General features: G+C 38.6%; 1 protein-coding gene across 2 annotated transcripts in view; it reads right to left on the bottom strand.

The window, feature by feature from the left end:
* Positions 1–1109: 1109 nt before the first annotated feature.
* Positions 1110–22349, bottom strand: part of SMAD5 (SMAD family member 5) — a 30678-nt gene continuing 9438 nt past the window's right edge. Inside the window, exons 2-8 of one of the 2 annotated variants that reach the window (XM_019535130.1) lie at positions 18713–18774; positions 10201–10772; positions 8695–8946; positions 6246–6365; positions 5223–5444; positions 2405–2661; positions 1110–1592 (exon numbers count right to left, since the gene is read on the bottom strand). In XM_019535130.1, the coding sequence (XP_019390675.1) occupies positions 1449–1592; positions 2405–2661; positions 5223–5444; positions 6246–6365; positions 8695–8946; positions 10201–10603 (1398 nt within the window). In that variant the 5' untranslated portion in view covers positions 10604–10772; positions 18713–18774 and the 3' untranslated portion in view covers positions 1110–1448. The remainder of the gene's footprint in view (positions 1593–2404; positions 2662–5222; positions 5445–6245; positions 6366–8694; positions 8947–10200; positions 10773–18712; positions 18775–22349) is intronic. The other variant, XM_019535129.1, reaches the window with a different exon arrangement.

Here is a 22349-nt window from a genome sequence, read left to right as displayed (position 1 = left end):
TTCACTGAAATGGTTCTTCCAGATAGTCTTGCCCTTTAAATGATTGTATTCAGTGTCTGCATTGAGTCTGGGTGTTGCCCTCTCTTTACAAAACAGATTCAGCACAGGCAGCAGCTGTCCAACCCTTCTCACAGCACCCTGCCACTGCGCCTCCACCATCTCCCTGAAGGGTTTCCTACATGGATGAAGAGGTTAAATTGCTCCTATGTCCATTCAATCCTTTGTTTCTCTGCTAAGACTGCAAATACAGTGGTAGACTATATATGCCAGGGGACAGCTGCTCATAAAAAATTGGACTAAGACCACTTATCATAAAGGCCACTAGTAGCAATGATTTTTGCTCATTACCAAACAGGTTTGTATTTGTGTGGGTGACTTACAAATGAAAGGCCTTGCATTCAATTACTTAGTTTTAAGCCATTCAGTCTTTGACTAGCATGAGCAGAAGAGATCAAATTTGTGCAAAGTGAATTAAATACAGCTTAATCGCTAATACTGTAATAAGTGTTGAGAGACTAGGACTTTAACACACGCCAGTTCTACACAGGTCAAAAGCAACTAGGAAGAATAAAAACCCCAAAAACACTTAAATCTTTCCAAGAAAAGTACTGCCTTTACAAAAAGTAGTGTTTATGCTAAAATACAGAGGGTATCTACAAAAAAAGCTAGACCTTGGCAACAACATCCAAATGGTATGGGCATAAATCAAAGGGAAAAAAAAAACAACAAGAATTACTAAGTCCAGAGAAGCGTAGGAAGTTTACCTTTCATCAATTACTATTTAAACGGTGGTTAAAAGCAACATTAAAAAAAGTGATGAGGGATGAAGCTAATGCTTGCTCTTTTGCAATGAATATACAGTGTGTTTATGACGGCACTTTTTCAATAGATAATGCAAGTGTTTTACACCATTCTGTATCTGTAAAAAAAGTATAATTTCAACATGTGTACACTTAAATCACATTGTTCAAACTGAAGCAAAATTAGCTATAATAAAGGCTAATTTTGTTTGTGAATTGTCATCCAAAATTGTTATGCAGCTTTACTAAAAATACTGCTTGTAAGCTGGAGCTGCACAAGTTCAGCAGTTTATTAATATTTTTTTTTTTAATCTATGATATGTATTTACTCCCTATAGTCAGTCTTCAAAATTCTTGTCCCTACATGACAGAAAAAGTTCCAGTTAAGACAAATACCTGTTTAAGGAAAAAATGTTCTAAAATTTTCAATAGAGTTTTTTTTCTTAGGTCTCAATTGTCACTTGAGTATCACAAGAACAAACTGAAATGTAAAACTGATCATCAATACACAATGGAATTGGTCACACCAGGGTAAGAAGTTTAACCATAATATGTTCTCCATGTAGCTCACAGTATTCACCTTTGAAGTTTCTCTAGAATTAGAATAAGTTCGCTAAAAAGATTTAACTTGAAGAGAATACTTCGGCACTATGAAACAGAGGAGATGGGATTAAGAGGCGAGCCCATTTGTGTCAGTACTTTATCCAGCCACTGCAGGGGCCCATGAAGATGAATTTCTATCCAACATGGGGTGCTTGTGACATCTTGCCGGTGATATTCTGCTCCCCAACCCTATAAAAAAAATTTAAAAACATCTGTAATTATGAAGGTATACCAGTAATCTGTACAAAGAAATGCTGCGAGGCATCTGATTGTTAGATTACAAGTAAGTGGGGAACAAAGAGGGTGGAAAGATGAGAAGAACAACAAATTTGAGCTTTAGGCACTATATGCAAGAATTCTGGCTTCTGGTCTTCACTCTACCACAGGCTCCTTAGCCAAAAATAAATTCTTGGTCTTTTTTTTTTTTCTTTTTTTGCATGCATACAAAATACAATACCTCCTCTCATCTTGTTTGTAAAGTAAATTTAGATTTTAAACTCTTTGGGACACAGAATGCTTCACAGCAAGGTCCAGTCTCAGTGCTAACCCTTATTATACCAATAAGGGTTAACACCAATTTGTATACTATGGACAAACTGCAAGATGATAGAGTCTACCATTCCATATGTACAGGATTTGATCCAGGAATTAATCCAGGGAAGTCCTATCATCTGTGTTTGGTGTAGTGTCCCTTCTTACCTTAGAAACGCAGAAATTCACTACAGAGGCCCAGCAGTAAATTAGAGAGGGGAAATTAAAGTAATGCATTCACTTCAGGTACCAGAATGATAAATTCTCTCTTACTATGTCTAACACCTATTGAGGTTTTAAAATAAATCCTTGGTGGTACAAGAACATCCCTCATGCTCCACAGTACAATAGGAAAGACTGTACGCACACAGGCTGAAAGAGGAGTCATCTCAACAAGCAATAAAACCCCAAGTAGTAGCGACTACTCAGGAAAATTTTAAATGCCGAAGATAAAAAGACAATGTGTTTACCTTTACAAAACTCATTCGAATGGTGCACATTTTGGTGAGCTCATAAACTGCTTCAAATCCATGATTGACAGACTGAGCTAAAAGCTGAGCAAACTCCTGATTGTTAAAAATTTTTAGGCTGCAGCCACTGGGAATCTTGCACACAGTGGTAGGATGAAAGCCATGATGATAATTGCAGTTCCTGCTCTGTACAAATATGCTGCTGTCACTTAAGCACTCGGCATAGACTTCCCCACCAACATAGTAAAGATGAACGCCTTAAAAATAAAATTAGAAAAAAAATGGTTCAAGCTAATTGCAGAAGTGCTGTTGTTATTATAGGTCCCTTGAGCTTTGAGTTCAATTTAGTCAGACTTCCATTTGAAGAGCTTTCTAGAAAAAAATATTTTTTTCAGCGAACCTGAAGCACACGCTGTTTAACAAACACTCATTTTATAAATATCAGCCACTAGATGTCCTTCTTTCATCAATTATAGAACAGACTGAATAGCTTCACTTTACAGGGGAAAGTGAGCAGTCCTTCTCAGCCAGTTCCTTTGAGAACACTGTGGCTTATAAAAGCCTGCAGTTTTGTAAAATCGGAAACCAGGACTAGAATAAGAATGTTTCTGATCAGAATGGAGGAATACTGAGAGCTGCATGAGAAAGTATATTCACAGTATGCTCAGCCTTTCATCTTATTTTACCAGTCAGCTGAACCCACATCAGACTGGGCCCAACATTTAAATATACTCAAATTTGAGGTCAATGGGAAAAATACATCTGAATTTTTCTTTTTCTTTAATTCAGCTGTAAAATTCTCATGCAAATTTACTGCACGGCTTGAAACTCAAATACTGTAATATTATGCTAATGTGTCACTACTTGAAAGACAAGAATTAAAAACTCATCCAACAAAGGCAAAGCTATTTAAAATGCTCATTGTCCAAACTTGGGTCCTTGCTCCTACTTCAGCAAAGCTTCTTCCAACTTTTCCTCCCAATAACGCTGACAGGGCTGATACGTCCGAGTTTCAGTTAAGGCACATCCACTAAGAAACATGGTTTCTGCCGGAGGGAATTTAGTCATTTGACAAAATTGAGGGGATCTTTCAGAATGTCAGAAACATTAGTGCAGGGGTTCTGCGGCGGGCTGGCTGCCTGACTGGAAGCGACCGCGGACCAGCAGACCGCAGACTGGAAGCGACCAGCAGGCTGCGGACCAGCGGCCAACCCCATAAAAAAGGGTTGGATGCCAGTCCTCAGCATAAAAAGGTTGGGAACCCCTGTGTTAGTGAACCTCATCAAGTCTACTGGGAGCCAGCAGTGGGATGTCATTTCCGAAAAGGAATCTGGAGGCAGACTGCCTTGCCATCTGATCAACTCCAAGGGACTAAACCATTAGATTTGGGACTAGTTTGGAAACAGATTTCTGCCAATCAATTCCATTCTTCAATTTTACCCCCGCTGGCCTCTTCAAGCCAATGAGCTAGTGCAGGATTTCTGGGAAGTGGAAAAACAAACAGATAGGAGGCTGGAAATAAAACCTGCAACAAATTACAAAGAATAATTTTTAAATTATTTACTCCTGAAATTCCAAAAGCGACCTCCATTTGAAATACTTAAGGACATGTGACAAATCTGGCATTTTTAGAGAGACTGATCTGTAGCGAGCCAAAAACAAGTGAAAAATGTCTGGCAAGTTTCAGAAGGGTATAATAGAGGGTTTTTTTCCCTAGAAAAACTAGCATTTTATACAGAAATTGTCCTTTAATTGTTCCCTACTGAAGGAATAAGTTACATCTTTATTCTACCAATGATCAAGGATTAGAGATTTTAGCCCTACTTTAGGTTAAAACTTGAGTGCAAACTTCTTTATATTGTATCGTACACCTGGTAAAAATGACAAACTCAGCAAAACTGATTATTCCAATAACTAAAACTATACATCCAAGTCTGAAGTAGACCAAACCATAAGGGTTATAACTCTTTTTATTACAGTACTTTGGTTTTCTAAGGCACTCTGCAATTCTTTCAATTTGCCTGATGCCAAGGAAATCTGAAAACTCTTTAGTTGATCCTCAAGTGCCAAGAAACCTTTATAAAGAACAGGGCAGGAGGAGGGAGGATTCTCTTGTCAAGGCTTAGCTAGCTAATTGCACGAGGAGGGGAAGGAATATGAAAAGGGGTTTAAAAACCTGCCAAAAACCAAGACCCTCTTCCTACAACATACAAGTGAATGCATGAGTGCCCACACACCCCACACCCATTAAAGTCACTGAGTGAAAACAAGTCCTTACAGCCTTATTTTAGTATTTCAGAGTTTTCCTTTCATCTCCTAAATGACGCTTAACATACTCTAGACAGTGCTCAAATGCCATATGCAAACTGAGAACAATGCCTTGATATACTGAAAGTGGCAGCAAGAACATGCTCTAAAAAGGCAGCTGTATGCATGCAACTTGATAGGTCCTGTAACAAGATGTCCCCTAGGACTTCCCTTTGGTTAATGTGCTGGCACAAAGTCCTGCAGTCAGCCTACTCAAGAAAAAGGGAATTTTTATATTTTCATCATTTTTGTCTAGAGCTGAACACAGAAGTCATGCAGTCTTCCAGATGTATATACATCAAATCATGAGCTGCTTTAAAAAAAAAACAAAAACAATCAATCTAACTACCTAGCTATCTATCATCTGCAAGCATACTGTAGATCTGCTTGGACACCAGTCTCAGTCTCAATTTCTGTATATTGTAAAGTAACTGTTCGAGGGACCTATTTTTAGCCTATTGCTATTAGTCCCTTATTCATAAAGGATGCATGTATTATATTGGTGTTTTACCTTTTCCAATGTGTCTCCTAGTGTTCTCAATTGTTGAATTCCGATTAACGTTGGACAGCAAACCTAAGCAGAATCTGTTTCTGTTATTAGAAGGATCTGTAAATCCATCTACCAAGATACTGGTGGAAGATGCATGAAAAGCCTCTCCAACACGATTATTTAATTCATAGTACACAATTGAACACCAGTGCCTAGGCTCTTCATAGGCAACAGGCTGAACATCTACAAAACAAACAAAATCAAAATTCAATCAACTTACATAAACTTACTTCAATATACAATCTAGCAGGGTCAAATAACCCTTCAACCTCTTCCCATAAAAATGCTTCAGCAATTTAACCTCTGCTTCTTGTACTTAAAAGACAGCATGAAAGGATTAAAAAGCACCCTACCCAGTGTTGAAAGCCAGTCAATTTTAAAAAGTTAAGGTGTTCTCATGTATAACTACTTTAATCTACTCTGCCAATTTTGTTTTATAGTAATTTTAGTATTTAAATTGTTCTCCCCACTCCAGGGTATGTGAAAGACCCACAAAAAGCAAAAAAAGGAAACATATTCTAAAGAGTATTGTCAGATACAAAAGGGAGACTTTCTATATAATTTTATTTACAAGCAGCATGTGGGGTCCAATATCTTGGGTGCTGAACATTCACAACTCCCAATGACATAGTAAGCAGGCAAATTCTCAACACTTCATGTGGGGAGAAAGGGGGGGAAAAAAAAAAAATCACTCTTCTAAACTGTCACATTATATGCATTTTAAATAAAATGAGTCTTGTGGTTCTCTACTACTAAGCTGGTTTAAAAAGCAAAGCCAAACAACACAAGAGTATGAAGTGAACTAGGTCAGGTGTGTTTATCTTGTATCCACTTCCTTGGGTAAGCCTGGACTGTCTCCAGTTTGATTTGGAAATTATATCAACTAATACATAACTTATTCAATCATTTAAGTTACCCCTCAATTTGGCCCTTAGTGTTAAGCTACCAACCAAAACTCATCCGTTATCTACCATATGAACTTACCTCTGCTGGATATATTTGGCATAATTTGAGGAATCATAGCGTTGCTTGTGTCCATAGATTGCGAACTATCCTGCCCCATTTGATCGTCAGGGGGCATATACGCAGGAGGAGGAGTATCAGCTGCAAAGAGGAACCAAAAAGTGAAACCAAATGCTTTATTTAGCTCAGGGTTGTTGGTTGTAGCCGTGTTGGTCTAAGGACGTAGGCAGACAAGGCTCTTTGGGTAAATCCAATAACTTTTATTAGACCAATTAAATAGTTGGAAAAACTGTTCTTTGCAAGCTTTTGGGCACAAAACACCCTTTTTGTCAGGCATTGGAGTCTGCTGTAGGTCTGGATGCTCTCCTGGGTAGATTAGAAGCCAATATGCAAAACTGCAGATCTGTGAAAATGCAAATGTATGGTGGACAAAAAAGTGAGCCTATGAACTTCACTTCATAGAGCTACTAGATAGAAAAAAATCATGGATTAAATATAGACATGGATTTATGGTATATTATAACCTGCCTGTCATCTCAGAACCCCAGGTAACCTCTCTACAGTTTACTAGCTGCATTCTTTCACCAGGTGAACATCCCCCTTTCCCCGCCCCACCTATTGTATGCCATCCATTTGCATTTTCACAACCTGCATTTTTGCATATTGACTTCTAATCTACCCAGAAGAGCACCCAAACCAACAGAAGACTCTCTTGAATGCCTGTTGAAGGGCGTTTGTGCCTGAAAGCTTGCAAAGAACAATTTTTCCAACTATTTAGTTAGTCTAATAAAAGATATCACATTAACCCAAAGAATCTTATCTAGCTCAGTTATCATTCAAAGAGAGGCAAGAAGCATTTCTAAGCAAGGGATGATGCTAAGTTTTCACTCTTATCTGCAAAGCAACCTGAAACCAGCCAAGGCTACTAGAGGCACCCCATGTCTTCGCAATTATCTCCATTGATAGGCTTATTCTTGATTACGTGACTGGGATACAAGGACAGGACTTATGAAAAAATGGAAGGTTGTTTTCATCTGGCTGTTTCATAGTTACAGAACTCACTTATAGGAGATCAATACTATTGCATTTATTTCATCTTTTAAAACAAACCAATTTTAACAAAGCCTTAGCCTTAGAAACAAAGAAAAATGAATAAACAATGGTAGAGAGGAGAAGGGAAGACTTTGAATTTTTAAACTTTTGGTATATGAGAGATACAGGGAGACACGCACACAACAGCAGAAAGCATGAATATAAAATTATCTCCTTGCCTGGGAAGCATGGAAAACTATGCCAGAGGATCAGATTCTCTGCTGGCTAAGAGACATGGCTAAGTGAACTATATATACACCAATCTCTCCTTGCATCCCTCCATTCCTCAAAAGCTGTGTATCCACCACTTCAATAATTCCTTGCAACCCTCATCTCATGAGGTCTGTGTGTAACCCCAATCCTTACATTATTTGTATTTCAGCCTACTGCTACTGAAAGTGTTGCCATTTTTAAGTGCGCTGGGAAGATGGGTGGAACCAAGATACACATATTGGAATGCTGACCAATTTAATAGCTGCCATCAATGAGGTCTATATGCAATTACATAGGTGGATTCAGGTACTGTGTCTACTAACTAGATACTGTGTCAAAGGCTCCATATGCAGGTTTTTTCTTTTTTTTGTGTTTTTCAATACCCACCAAACATCAAAAAGGTTAATCCCTCCTGGTAGCTGGGATATTCCCTGAAATTTTGCAAATGACTGGAGGACGCGTAAAAAAAGGTTTTGCACGACAAAGACATCATCAAGTTTAAGTATAAGGCCTTGTCTTGGCCAACTGCGCTACACACTCTTAATTTTGCTAAGTGCTTATTTACTAGAGATGACCATATGCATAAACTTGAGAGATTATAGAAGTTATCTACTTAAATACCCTTTGGTACACCCCAGCATTCTGGCATTTGTGGTATTATAAAAACCTACAACTCTATGCTGTCAAACGAAGCGTAACAAAAGCTGTATCTTCCAGGATAACAGATTTTGTTCATATCAACTTTATTTTAAGGCTATTTACTTTATCCTATGGATTTTTTTGATGGGGAAAGCAGGGTTAATATTAAGAGACATTCCTTTCATCTTGCTTTACAATGCTTATTTAAAAGCGCTGGAGATAAATTCAGAAGTCTCATTTCTTGTCATCTGATACTTACAAATGTCATGTGGAAAATAAAAACTTAGAAATAACCTACATGATCTCTTTCTGAGCAATATAAAAGTAAGGAAATGGAATAAAACTAAACGCAAACATTGATAATGAATGAATGATAAGTAAATACAAGAATCGGCCAATATTCAGCCAACATGAATTGACATACCAGAAACATCAAAAAGAAAAGAAATTGCAATAGCTTTTAGCACAATGATACCAAAGCAAGCTTTTTATTTCTCAGTAAAGTTCACACACAGACTATTCTTACCGGGCAGCTGAAATGGACTTGAAGGTCCAGAACTGGCTGGGGAACTTGGGTAAGTGCTGCTGGCTGGAGAAGGTGGATAGGGGCTGTTCGGTGAAATGGAAAATGGAGTGCTGTTGGGCTGCTGGAAAGAATCTGGAAACGTAGCGTTGTGTGGCATATGCGGTTCATTGTGGCTTAGGTTCCTGAACTGAACTAGTAAGCTGTGCTGTGGGTTGAATTCGCTATGTCTAGGCACTAACACTGGAGGTAGAACTAAAGAAGAAAAAAAAAAAAAGAAACACACACAAAAAGAAACACTCAACTAGAATGAAAAACAAAATAATGCACTACACATTATTCAAGAAGATTCTTTCCCCACTAGTTAAGGAGCGAGAAAAAAGAAATCAAACAGTTAAAGTTCTTTTCCCAATCATTTTAAAATGTGCCCAATAAGCAGTGAAAAAGAACTTTTTACTTTGGCAAGAACAGAACTGTTTGTATGCGTCACATCACCTGAAAATGATCATTTAATACTCATGCAGGGAGTCTGTTGTACAAAGCATACATACCAAGTGTGCTAAAGTAATAATAATTTTAAAGGATTTATGTTTTCTCAATGTACGTGATTAACTGCAAAAAACTTACATGAATACATCACATCCTTAAGGAAGGAAATTCAAAAATCAATGTTCTTACAACATGAGTATTATATCTGGGAGTGTAACAGGCTGTCAAACACGCGTCTTCCTATACATACCATAGCTATGTTTCTGTGGCTAGAAGAACCTCAACTGTTGAGCTCATCAATTATAAGGTTCCCATTTGAAAGATTTTCTAAATCCTTTCATAGCCACTGGAGCAAAAATCTGCTGTTACTGCAAAACTTACTTCCCAAAGACAGAAGACCCTTTTCTCTTTCACTCCCAACTGTAAGAACTCCATTACCCCACCTTTTCTCACGGCCACGTTCCCAAACAATTCCCCCTGCATCCTTGCGAATGCTGTATTAGGAAGTATCTTCTTGGTTCTGTTCTACCCACTCCCCTCCCAACAATGAAATTCTTCTCTTCCTCCCATGTCATCTCCACTGAGAGTTACAAAATTCCTCATGACTAAAAAAAAAAAAAAAAAAAAAAAGACATCACTGGCTTACTGGTAAGAATAAAGATTTATAGACCAGTTTCCCAAATAATGTGAGAACTTCAGGTGACTGCTTTTGTATTCAGACAAATTCTAATCACAGTGAAGTCAATGGAAATTTTACTACTAAGTCTAAGGGAATAAAACTAAGTAATACCTTTAAAAATAAAAAGAATCCAGATTTAACACAGAAAATATCCTTGTATAGACAGGACCATTAGGTAGTGAAATGCTAGTAAGATTTTATCAAGAAATCCATACCTATTCTAGCCACAATTTTACACACCTCTCTCCCTACACTGACACACCGAACATTTTATTTGAGACACCTGGATTGAGAGTCAGCTTCTTCAAATGAACCACACAGACCACCATCCTAAAACATACCTGGGCTTTCCACCCTCTTGTAGTGGTATGGATTAATACAAACTTCCTTTTGCTTCGATCCAAAAGGAAATTCACAAATATCCAACGGTTTCAGCTCGTGGTGACTCTGCAAGTCAGGCCAACGCCAAACACGACAGTAAATAACGTGGGGTAAGCCTTTTCTGTGAGAGACTTGAAGTCGCCCATCTAGAGAACGGGGAATGGTAACACACTTGCTGGGCTGTCCAGGACTGCTCAAGGCTTTCTCCAATTCCTCCATAGCACCCTTTTTCTTTTTTAACTTTTTTACCAAGGCATCAACAGCTTTTTCAGCCCATTTCTCCTCTTCATCTCCTTGTTTCCAGCCCAACAGACGCTTTACAGCTGGGCTAGTAAAAGAGAACAAACTGGCCATTGACGTCATTTGACACAAGTCTTCAAGGAACTTCTACACAAATAAACTTCAGTGTTTGCAAGAAGCAGTTTTTGCAGTGAATAAGCTGTATTGTTTCTTGGAAGACAACAACTGATTGAGCAGATGTCACTTGGTAATTAACGTCTTTCTATCAGAGGACGAGTCTTCTGAATTAATCCTATTAAAAAAAATGTAGTTAGTTTCTGCATTTTGGGGGGGGGGAAGGGAAGAGAGGCAGAAATGAAAAGCAACTAAGAGAAGCTATTTCTTTCACTTGAATCATGGCTACTGCATCCACTTTTTTTGATTGCCAAAGTATTACACTGCACCTCTCATACTTCTAACTGAAAGAAAGTTTATGCCTCCTGGAGAAGCTGCGAAGTGTTACAGGGAGGGAATGACAGCAGTGGCTCCAACAGACAAAAGGTTCTGTTGCCCATCCCTCACAACATGGGATTTTTTCTGGCAGAATTTGGTTAAATGAGATTACAGTTAGCACAAAGTAAAGAAAGCATTTTATCTCCATTTCTCACACACAGGCCAGGCAAAGCATACATTTGCATAGAAGCTAAAACATTTACCAAGCAGCTAAGTAACTAACCTACTCAGCAGAGGCAGATACAAACTCAGGATAAGGAGGAGCAGCAAATTCCTGGGGTGGTTTCCCGAGAGAAGCTTATCATGTCACCCCTCCGGATCCTGGAAAAAAAAAATGCTGGAGCTTCTATCAAGTGGCTGTCTCTGGATCCCGCTCAGATACTCCAGTTCTTGTAGCTAGTAATTACAAAAACTGAACCACCACTGGGGATAACCAACAAGAAAAACAAAGGATTTAGACATGGTCAGTCACCTTGGCCACTTCATTTTTATGCTGCACCTCCTTGTACCTCTTGCCAGTTTTCTGACGGTTTGAAATAATGGATTTTTCAGTCTTGGGCAACAGCGTTCCTCCCCTTAAAAGATACAAAAAGGTGGAGCAGAACCAGCCCCATAAATATGTCCTGTTGTCTGAGAAAGGATCTCTCCCTTCCAGTGTGAACAATATCACACAATACAAAACTGCTACAAAAATGGATTTCATGTGCTGCCCTGTTTTCTATTACCCACCAGATTCCAGGGTAAAATTGTTTAAAAAAACAGGGAGTAACGATGACAAGAGGAAGTGATGTGCTGTGGCAACAAATTGATAAGAACTCGTAAAATCCCTTGTGAATACTACACAAGCAAGCACAGACAATGAGCAGCTGGCAAAAAGCAAGGGCAGAGCTAACAGAAAGGATGTCAATAACAAAAGATGCTTCCTTTCTTGCTACAGAGACTGCCAAACAATATTGTCTCTCAGCGTTTGATAAACTTGGGTGAATCAGAACACCTAACACTCTGGACAGTGAGCGTGCTGAAAAGCATAATGATGATTTAAAAAAATCCACCCAAGTATTTCAGTACTAAACAAGATAAAAGTATATGATTTCAAAATGCCAATACTCTCATATCACTTCCTCCAGGTGTCAGAATATTTTACTTCTGCCACGCTGCAAAAAGTAACCGGATAACACTTCTCAGCTTTTTTGAGTTAACTTCAGACACAATACTGGGCAATACCTTTAAGAATCCTTAAGACATAACCATGGGTACCTTCCTATATATAATGTTGAGCCACCAGAAAAAAAAAAAAAAAAAAAAGAGTTCTCCGAGTGTAGTGACCTGGTTCTTGGCTGTTACACTCCATTACTGCATCAGCAGCAATTCAAGCATTAGCTTAAGCCTAAATTCAAGCCACAATTATGAACATCAGATAACGGTAAATGACATTCTGGGTTCAGAATACTCACTAACCACAAACATTTAACTTTTTCCTTTAAAATACAAGCATGTTTGCTGCAATCAAGATCAAATGTAACACACACGCACAAAATATTATGGGCATCCCCTCTACAAAAGGAAAAAGGAATTTGGAACAGATGATTACTACAAAACGGCCTTATCCTACAGCATCACTTTGAAAGCTATGGTAATTCTCCCAACATAACAAGGAATTTTAAACTGGGAAGGTGGGAGAATTAATGGTAATTCTCATTAGAAGCATCTTACTTACTCTTAAATGCTCATTACAATACCAAAATGAGAAAAGAAATGAAAGAAAGAGGTCTTCTATTACTTCAGTCAGCACTTACTGAATGCAGTACTTCAATAAATACTACCAAGTAGTAACCCAAAGGTTTGGGGGAACCATTACATACAACTGTCAGAAAGGAAGCTTATCTATGCAAATGCTAAAAGTAGAAAGCATAACAAAACCAAACCCCCAGCAAACACATCAATGACATGCCTACTAATTTGCATATTAAGTATGAAGTTGGTTCACAATATCTTGGTTTCAGATCACGCATACAAAAATTTTTTCCATGGGTGCAGCCTTCCAAGATCTCAGTCCTTGCTCATCACACTAAGATGAATAGGCCCATGCAGAAAGGGTCAAACAATTAGTATTTTCAGCAGAAATAATAGGGAAAAGAGAGCAAAAGCCTGCAGTCTGCTTTAACATTATTTAAAGTATAAGAGCTACCCTCTTATCCATTCCATGCTGAAGTTACTGAGTGGCAAGCAGTGCACACAAAAATACCTTAAAGGGGTTACCTTACTGCATACATGCATTGGGGATACCTAGGAGAAAATTTCAAGTATCTTGAAATTAAACTTCTAAATTATTTCCATCTCACCTTTCCACTGAGTACCATATTTACCTGGCACTGCCCAGCAAATAACATGTACAAATTAGAAGTAGTTTTGTTCAGTATGTAATCATGGTGTAACACACATCCATTGGATTCAAAAGCTTTTTAGTTTTAGTTCTACTTAGCAACATTTGACACAGTTGCTGTATAAATATAGTGTGCAAGGGCCATTTATTCACACACAAAGATGTTTATATAACATAAGGATGTGTATTAGAACAAGTAGCACCTGCTGGACAAGTGTTGAAAGAATTTTGTTAGAAACCTCTTTCACTAAACATGACTGCACATTTTTTTCTGTAAGTTTTTCTGAGGCTAACATCATGTCTTGAAACTCTGAGTCTGCTCTGAAAGCTCAATCATAAGCCTGCAAAACCAGCAGAATTAATATCCCTAAGATGTTACAACAGAAGGTGATGGTTTCAGACATGTTTGCAAAAATGGCCATACCCATTCCAACATCTCAGAACAGTTAAGACTGCAAAGTAAATCCTTCACCCATTTCTTTAAGAACTTGTCTACAGAGGCTATGTTACAAAACTGTTGAAGATAATCATTCTGGAAAAGCATTTTATTTAACTATCGCTGTATACACACCCATGCTGGTTTTCTTAAGAAAAAAGAGAGAGATTATCCTCTACCCTTTGAGTGATATGTGAAGAAAAGCAAAGCTTCGATCAGGAGTCAGAATCTGCAGAATTTGATACATTTCAGTCTTATTTTATTATTCCCTTCTTGCTACACTAAAATACGGCTCACAAATCGGTTAAAACAGATATTTTAATCCAAACTTGATGCAGCATTTTAGGATATTTGTATTATCAAAAAGGAAAGTTCTCTTTCCTTTGGGAAAGACATTCCCTAGCAAGCAACCTTACACTGATTTTCATAAATGGACACTGAAAAGGAGTTTATGAACCGCAGAACAGACTCAGGGATTTACAGCTTTATCCAAAGTGTGTTCTCAAAGCAGTACACAGACAGTAGTCAAACTGATTCGAATATGCAAAGACAAGTGTGGAGTTAGCTGCATCAAATTTGCTAGTAGGATACTTAACTTCTAACTTCATAAAACATGAGGAAGCAAATAGAATTTCTAGCAGGACAAACTACACCTAAGAAGAAAGTTCTACAGATCTATATAATTTGCACAACATAAAACAGTTGTAGCCACCTGATAGTATGATCAGACTTCCTTATCATCGTTTAACAGAAAGAAAAAGTGAAATGCATTTAAGAGCCAATGGAAAGATCAATAAGACTTCCAGCAGCTTAAATGGTACTGTGAATTCTGCTTTCATAATAAGTGCTTGAAAAACTCCATTTAGCCAGAGTGCAATACTGAAAGGTTAAAACCTTACTTCATACAAGAAACAGAATGCAAAAAAAAGGTTTTATTATTTTTCCTTGTAGACTGAAACCTGACTATATCTGTGGGTAGTTTTATGTCACAAAACATTCCTGGAACCCCTTTTTCTAAAGCATGTTTTCCACCTAAAATTGATTTTTTAAAACTGTAAACAGTTTTAAAGTTTACAATGAAGCCACATATACTACGCTTATAGCCTTCCACTTCTGTTTCATGCAAGGACAGTATTCAGGATAACTCAATAGACCAGCCATGTTCAAAAGCTACTGACTTTTTCTAAAGGGGCAAAGTCATTACAATTAGTTGCAACTGCGGTGGGATATTTTGTCACAACCAAGGAGATTATATGTTCAGAGATAAACTTTAAACTGTAGCACCTCCTTTATAATGTTACATGTGAATCCCTTAACAGCCTCCTCAGACAACAGCAGATTTGTCAGGACAGTCACTCTAGACATTATTATCGCTTCACAAGTGCAAACTGGTCATGGTTTTTAACCAACCAAATAAAATCGCCCAATTTTTTTCCCCAGTATATACCTTATGTGGCTATTTAAGAATGCAGCTCAACTCTCAGGTTGTTCCTTTATTTATTTACTTTTAAATGTGAAAAAGAACACTTCAATACACCACAAGATGAAATATTCTACTCAAAAGTTAAAAATGCAATAAAGGACACCCAGCTTGCTTTTAGTTACTGAATACAAAGGGAAGTTCAATTCAGTATCAGAACGAGACATTGTGGCAGACTTAAATTTTACATTACAAGTTCTTCCCTATGACTACAGCACATGGAAGGAAACATGTCGTGTGAACAAGTCCATTGTTTGAAACCTTTCTTCATACCTCATCAGAGCAGCTAAATATAAACAAACTTGTTATCAGCAGAACTTGCAGATTAAGTTTCACTTATCAAGGAAAGAGAGAGTAATGAGAAGGATTACTGCAAGTCTTCCAGCTACTATATGCCTGACAACTGACAGACACATCTCTACCAAGATTAAGCAATTCATGTTTCTGATTCCATGAGATTTTTTTCCCCCAGCTTATGAGCAGGTGAAGAAAATGTCATAAATGAATAAACTCAGTAGGCTCATTTCATAGTTTCATGGTTGTTAAGGGCTGGAAGGGACCTTACAGATCATCGGGTCTAGCCCCCTGTGCTGGACAGGAAAGACTGCTGGGATCTGATGACCCCAGCAAGATGGGCATCAAGACCCTTTACATGTTCAGTCTTTTTTGGTGATGTTTTCAAATCTCTGCACTTTCATTAAAAAAAAAAATCAGGAAGCTTGTCTTTATAGCTAGGGTGCTTTGTCTCTAAATCCCTACGTAACTGATGGGTTTAGGTTTTCATTTGCCAACAATTCACTGTAGATAACACCATGGCCTGTGAATTCCCAGTATCGCTGGCAGTGGTAAACCCATAGCATGCCACTAAACTGGGGCGGGCAATTATTTTGGGCGGAGGGCAGCTTACCGAGTTTTGTAATACTGCAGAAGCATCAGCACCAGCCTCTCCCTATTGGACAGATTTTTGTTTTAAAAATGCAAGGACACAAATACACAGGGATTTCAATGACAATTTCCAATCTAAAACAATGAATGTTCTTGCCTGTAATTAGAAGCAACTTAGACTGACTCAGTTTCAAAATATAAACAGGCCGCCCACTAGAACTACCAACACAGCTTAACAGTTTTAAGCAGAATTTCTGCAGATAAGCCTGCTAAGAGATGTGTACTGTGCAAGCACTTTCCAGTGCACAGCGTCATTGGACTCAAATCCTTGTATATATTTTTATGCCTGCAGATGACATTCTTTATATTAAACATTCACACATTGACATTACGGACATAATGTTTTTATTATGAACTCACTTCTCTCTTCCGAACTGCAATGTGGTGCATTTCTATTTAATAATATAGCCTTTGGAAATATTAGGCAACTACCACTTCACCTAGTTTCAACAAGAGTCTCTTCACTCCATCAGCGTTCACTCGCAGCAAATGTGTGGGATACTAGTGGACGCCACAGACAATGCATATGCATTCAGCTGGGTCTGTCTTTGAGGACATACAGCAGAAAAGTTGTCTGTTCAATTCTATCAGACGCATCAAGGATTGAACAGTCGCTGAAAGAAAGCAACTTTCCCACACAAAGGTGGTTTAATTCCAGGTCACTATTAAGGAATGCTTAATGGCACCGGTAAACAGAAGGCTGGACTGCCAGACTTGTGCTAGGATCCACTGTGAGACTATCAAGTTTTTTCCCCTTAGGGATACCAAATCTGCATGTTGTGTAAGCACAAAACCACCTGACATTTAAAAAAAAATGGATACAAAATGAAGGTAGAATCTATTTGCAAACTACCACTTTGGAACTCAGACAGTATTTTAAAAGCTGACCTTAGTTTCAGCCAACTGAATTTCTACTCAAATATTAACTGACAATTGTTTTCATATTACCTTTGAAATTCCTTACTTTTATTCAAACTTCCCATGCAAAGCAATATATTTTGGTAAACATGAAAGTAACAGAAACTGGAAAACATCCTGATCTAAAATAGCCAACTTAAACACAAAAGTTATGAACAACCTTAAAACCCTCCTTTCCATTTCAATATATGTTCTGTTTATTTCCCCACTTGCATATCACTTAAAATTGTCTATAAAGTTTCATTTTTAAAAGTCTAAGTGACATATGCATTTGATTAACATTCTTAACCAGCATACATGTCGGCCACTTTGGAAACTTTTGAACTACAGCATAAAATGCAAGGGCACCCTTGAAGGAATGGGTTAGTGAACAATCTTTTTGAACCTAGGGCTTCCATACATAAATGAAGAGAGTCACGCAAACTTAAGGAATAAAGGCAGTGTAGAGCAAGTATATCAGCACCTAGTACAATGGCAGCCTTTACATTTCAGAAAAGGTCGGAACTGGAAAGCACAAGCTGCCTGCCAGAACTCGGATTCACATTCAGAAATGCTGAAGGTTTCACTTTCCAAAAGAAGTGAACTTCCTCAACTCAATGTGACAGCAATGAAAACTCGGCATTCACGCTTGCCCGAAAAAGAGAATTCTGGTTTGAAAATACTTTACAAGATTTCAGGATTTGGTTTTGGGCTGCAGCAAAACAAAACGGAGACCTTTTGAAAACCTTTGAGAGACACCTCCCTTCCGTTCAAGGATCGTTAATAACCTGGAGCAGGTTATGGATTAGGATGGGAAATAACTTTTTTGGCAGGCCTGCCACAACTTAGTCTAGCACCCTCACCGAGTACCACTTCCATGCAAGGCAATCCCTTGCCACACCGCCTCTGCTTTCTGTCCTATCTGCCACTGTGCTGCTTGCCTACTCCCCAGTTTGCTGTGTGCCACACACAGGCTGTCCGTGTGACGTGCCACAGGTTGGGCCTCCTAGATTAGGACACTTGCCTGGAATACAGGAGATTCAGGAAGAGGAGGGACCCAAATCTATGGCACTTGGCTAGAACTTGGGAGAAGTAATCATCTGGTCATTGGCTATCCTGGGAACCGTCATCCATTCTGCCATACCAACCACAAATTTCATCTTAAGACAACAGAAACCACCCCAACAAAAGGATTGTCAAAGCCATAAATTTTCCTTTAAAGTTTTAGTTTCAACAAGTCAGCGCCTTCCAAAGCAAAAGGGTTTGTTGAAAAATTCCCAATCTGCTTCTGGAACGTCAAACATTACCCTGGCTCATGTTTAAGTTACTCAGTACCTTTTACCTATAGCAAGTATCTACAACTGAAAGCCAACTTTCAAATAACAAAGACCTATGTGAGAAAGTCACCAATTAAAACAGCACAAACCAATGCCCCCCTTGCCATTTTTAACAGACAGGAATCAATGGCTGGATGGTTGTTTAGACTGAACTACCTGGATGACTAAAAGGCAATCTTTCAAAATTGAAATGCCACACGAACGGGCCAAACCACATACAGTAAAAGGGTACAACTCTTCCCAACTTCAGTTAATGCTATACCTGTTCTGTGGAAAAATGGAAGACATTCTCCAGGTCTGTCATGCCAGTACTTCTTACAAGACCTGAAATATATGAAAAAAAATGATCAAGTTATGTGAACCTATCCTAAAGTTTAAAGTTATTGTACATATGCAGCTAAATGAAGTACAATACTTTCACTAGGACCCATGGGAAGTGTGAACTGGACATCAGGATAATCAAAATCTCAACAGAGAGCAGAGACTTTATAGGCCGCCATAAAAACTTTTCTTTGAAAACAAGAAATACACAAAAAAGTTCCAGCTGGATTGCACCAAAGCTCTGACAAATTTACAAATGCTATGGGATTTGGAGAGAAGACTGACAACAGTAATTCACTAATCTCTCTCTCTTCCTTGCATAGAGTGAGTTAATGACAAAGTATTCTGGCTTTGTCCGTTTGTGACATCCACTGACCCAGAATTCAGAGACACTACCTCATAGTTGGTGGATCAGTAGCAACTAGTCTGACAAAGATCCTCTGTCAAGGGTGACAGTCCCTGGCAAGCTCAATCTTGGGGGCAGGGATATAGACTTGGCAGACAATGTCCTAGACCTTGCCAAATCTCCACTGGTCAAGCCTACTGAAGTGCCAGCGAAACTTTTCTGCTTGGTTTTAAGAGTACTGCAGAAGTGGCCTGTACAAAAGAGATGCTTGTAATTAAGCTGATAACAGGCATAATTGTGATACTCCTAGTTTTAATACAATTATATGCACAAGTCATTTAAAAATAGTTAAGAATACATCACATTCAAAAGCTTGTGTGTCCCAATCATGCAGTTAGTTGATCCAACAAAAGGCATCACAAAAAATCATGGTCTCTTGCATATTTCCACAGCCATAAGGCTACAACTTCACTCAACACTGCCAAAGTAGTTATTTTTTACTTATCTATGAACCACACAACTATTCTACAGGATAAGAATGACTATTGCTTGGTTTGAGCATGAGTGGGTTTCTTCACTACAAAAGCTTCAGTTTGCTGAAGAAGCAGTTTACAAGAGAAGGAAGCATGTTTAAGGAAGCCTTACACACAATTTAATTGTTCTCTGTAACAGCTATTACAACCGTTGAGAAACCTTTGCGCTGGCTTGCATTTTAAATCAGATGACATCCCAAAGTAACAGTGTAGTGGTTTGTGGGGAACCATTATATGCTTCCTTTTTGACAACTGTATATCTATGCAATTGCTTCCAAAACAGGGCAAATAAGAGAGCTGTTACAAAATAACACAAGTTTTACTTAACGCGTCTTTAAACAACAACATCTATAAGCAATTATTTATAAAGTACATCTTCTTGAAATAAAAAATGTATTTCTCTGCGAGATCTTAGCAATGCCAACAGCCTAACTTTCAAACACTATCCAAAAAAACCTTGAAATGCATTTAATAAACTATTAGTAACATTTGCCTTGGGAAGAATACAAGAACAATTCTGAACAGTCAGATTGTACTTTATCATCAATATGAAGATAGCAGAACAGGTCATTTCTGCAAGACACACAATTTGAAATCTGACTTCAAAGCACAAACAAAAAACCAAAAGATAGGGGCTCAACTTCCTCTCCTTCAGGTTCAGTCACAGGTTAAAATTCAGAAAAATTCCCTCACATAGTATTCAAATGCGAAACTTATTAAAACAGCAATTTAGCTCCATCTCTACCCTGACAACATTCTGTCATTGCATCCTTGCACTCTTAGCTCATTAAAGCTTCCCCAAGAGGAGAAAAGTTCCTCTCTCTTTCCATCCTGTCTCTATTTTATCTTATTCACATGGTTTACCCAGTGTACTCTGCATTCATTAATGAGTTCTTCATCTGTGGTGTATTATGTCTATAGCTGAGGTCAAACCAGCATTTTCTGAACAAGTTACCTCACTGGGTAGATTTTTTTTTCAAAAATAAATGCCTTGAGGCACTTAACAGTAATTTCAGGCCATACCCAACAGAAGTTTAATTCAGGTGAGATAAAAACAGAACCACTACTGTCTTCCTGTGGGATAAAAGATATTAAACCTAGAAGCAGATTACAAGCAACCAAACCAAGTGTTTATTTTAATCTCATATTTATGTTTTCAAAAACAGTACTAATTATGAAACAACTCTGCTGAAATTACAAGTTTTTCCAAAAGTGAAACTCAGATGCTAACTATGAGAAAAAACTATAGGATTTACAAACAGAATGTTCCCATAATCATTACTTCATTATGAGAGGTATACATTGAATAATTCTTCTCTTTGTTTTCACTTTTTAAAATACCAAACGCAATGGCTAAATACTTGGGAGGTAAGTGTAAATAGTTCTGGTAGAGAAGCAGTTCTCAACTTTTTTAGATTTCAGGTATCCCTCAGTAGACTCAAGGTGCTTCAGAAAGTGTCAGCTCTAACTTTTCACTGCATTTTTGACTGCAGAAAAAATAAGGCAATTCTTCTGTAATAAAAACCTTAGAAAGACCACAACAGGTCAGAATGTTTTTGACACTGTGGATTCCTATTGGAAATGTCTGGGTTTACCTTGAGAATCATGTTTGGCATGTCTAACAGTGACTATAATTTGTGGCACCCTGCAGCACCCCTGAAAGGGTCTTGCGGTACCAGAATCACTGCAGTAGAGTGAAAGAAGAACAGCAACACATTTTATCTACACCAGGTCATCCAAGGTTCCCCCGACAACAGGGAAAGACAGCACAGTAATGCAAACTTCGCTTATTATTCTCTGATGCCTCATAACAATGGGCCACATCTCCAAGTTGGCCATTATGTACAATCTTTACCATTTTACAGGGTGTCTTCCACTTAAGACATTGTAAATTTAAAATGTACGAGTAAATTAAGCCTCTGGGAGATGGGGAGGATATGTAATTCTCAGTTGGGTGCCTAGAGATCCTTTCAAGAGCGCCCTGGGATGCTATGCAAGGTTTGTACCGTTAGGTATACAAATGTGATTCGCAAGATAAACCCAGAAATTTTGAAGAAGAATCCATTGTGTCAAAACCACTCTGGCCTGCTGTGGTCTTTCCAAGTTCTTCGCAACAGAAGAGCTGCTCTGGTATTTTCCTGTAGTCAAACATGATGTGGAGACTCAGAGGTGGCATTTTCTGAGAGAGGCTTTGAGTTTAAGAAGGGTCATCCTCACATCCATCCAGGGGTGCCTCGAGTTGAAAAAGAAATGGAAAAACTGCCGATTGAGACACAGGGAGAAATGAAACACAGCAAGGCTAATTCCATAACTTGGTTACATTGACATGGGGAAGTCCCAGGCCTGGGGGAGACCACAGGTCACTTGATTGCCCATCTTGTGCCTTCCCCACTGGCCCACGCTTCCTCTTTCACGTTCCCAGGTCCAACACACCCGTGGGAGCTGCCCGGCTAGGACCAGGACTGCAAGGCCACTGGTGGATGCCAGGCACATCTGAGGCAGGAGGAGCATGGGGCAGAGGGAAGAAACCACAACCCTGGCAGCAAAGAGCTACAGGATCAAGGGCTAACCCCAGCACCTCCCATGGCAGCAGTACACTCCTGACTCGGGTCAAGCACATGAGCCTGCGCTTCCCTGGAGGCACTGGCATATGGGGGGGGGCATCATACCAATCCCTGAAGCAAAGCCCCCCCTGGAGA

Source organism: Crocodylus porosus, unplaced genomic scaffold (assembly GCF_001723895.1).
Source record: "Crocodylus porosus isolate Cpor-Errol unplaced genomic scaffold, CroPor_comp1, whole genome shotgun sequence".
NCBI lineage: Eukaryota > Metazoa > Chordata > Crocodylia > Crocodylidae > Crocodylus > Crocodylus porosus.
This window is presented reverse-complemented; position numbering and strand designations above follow the sequence as displayed.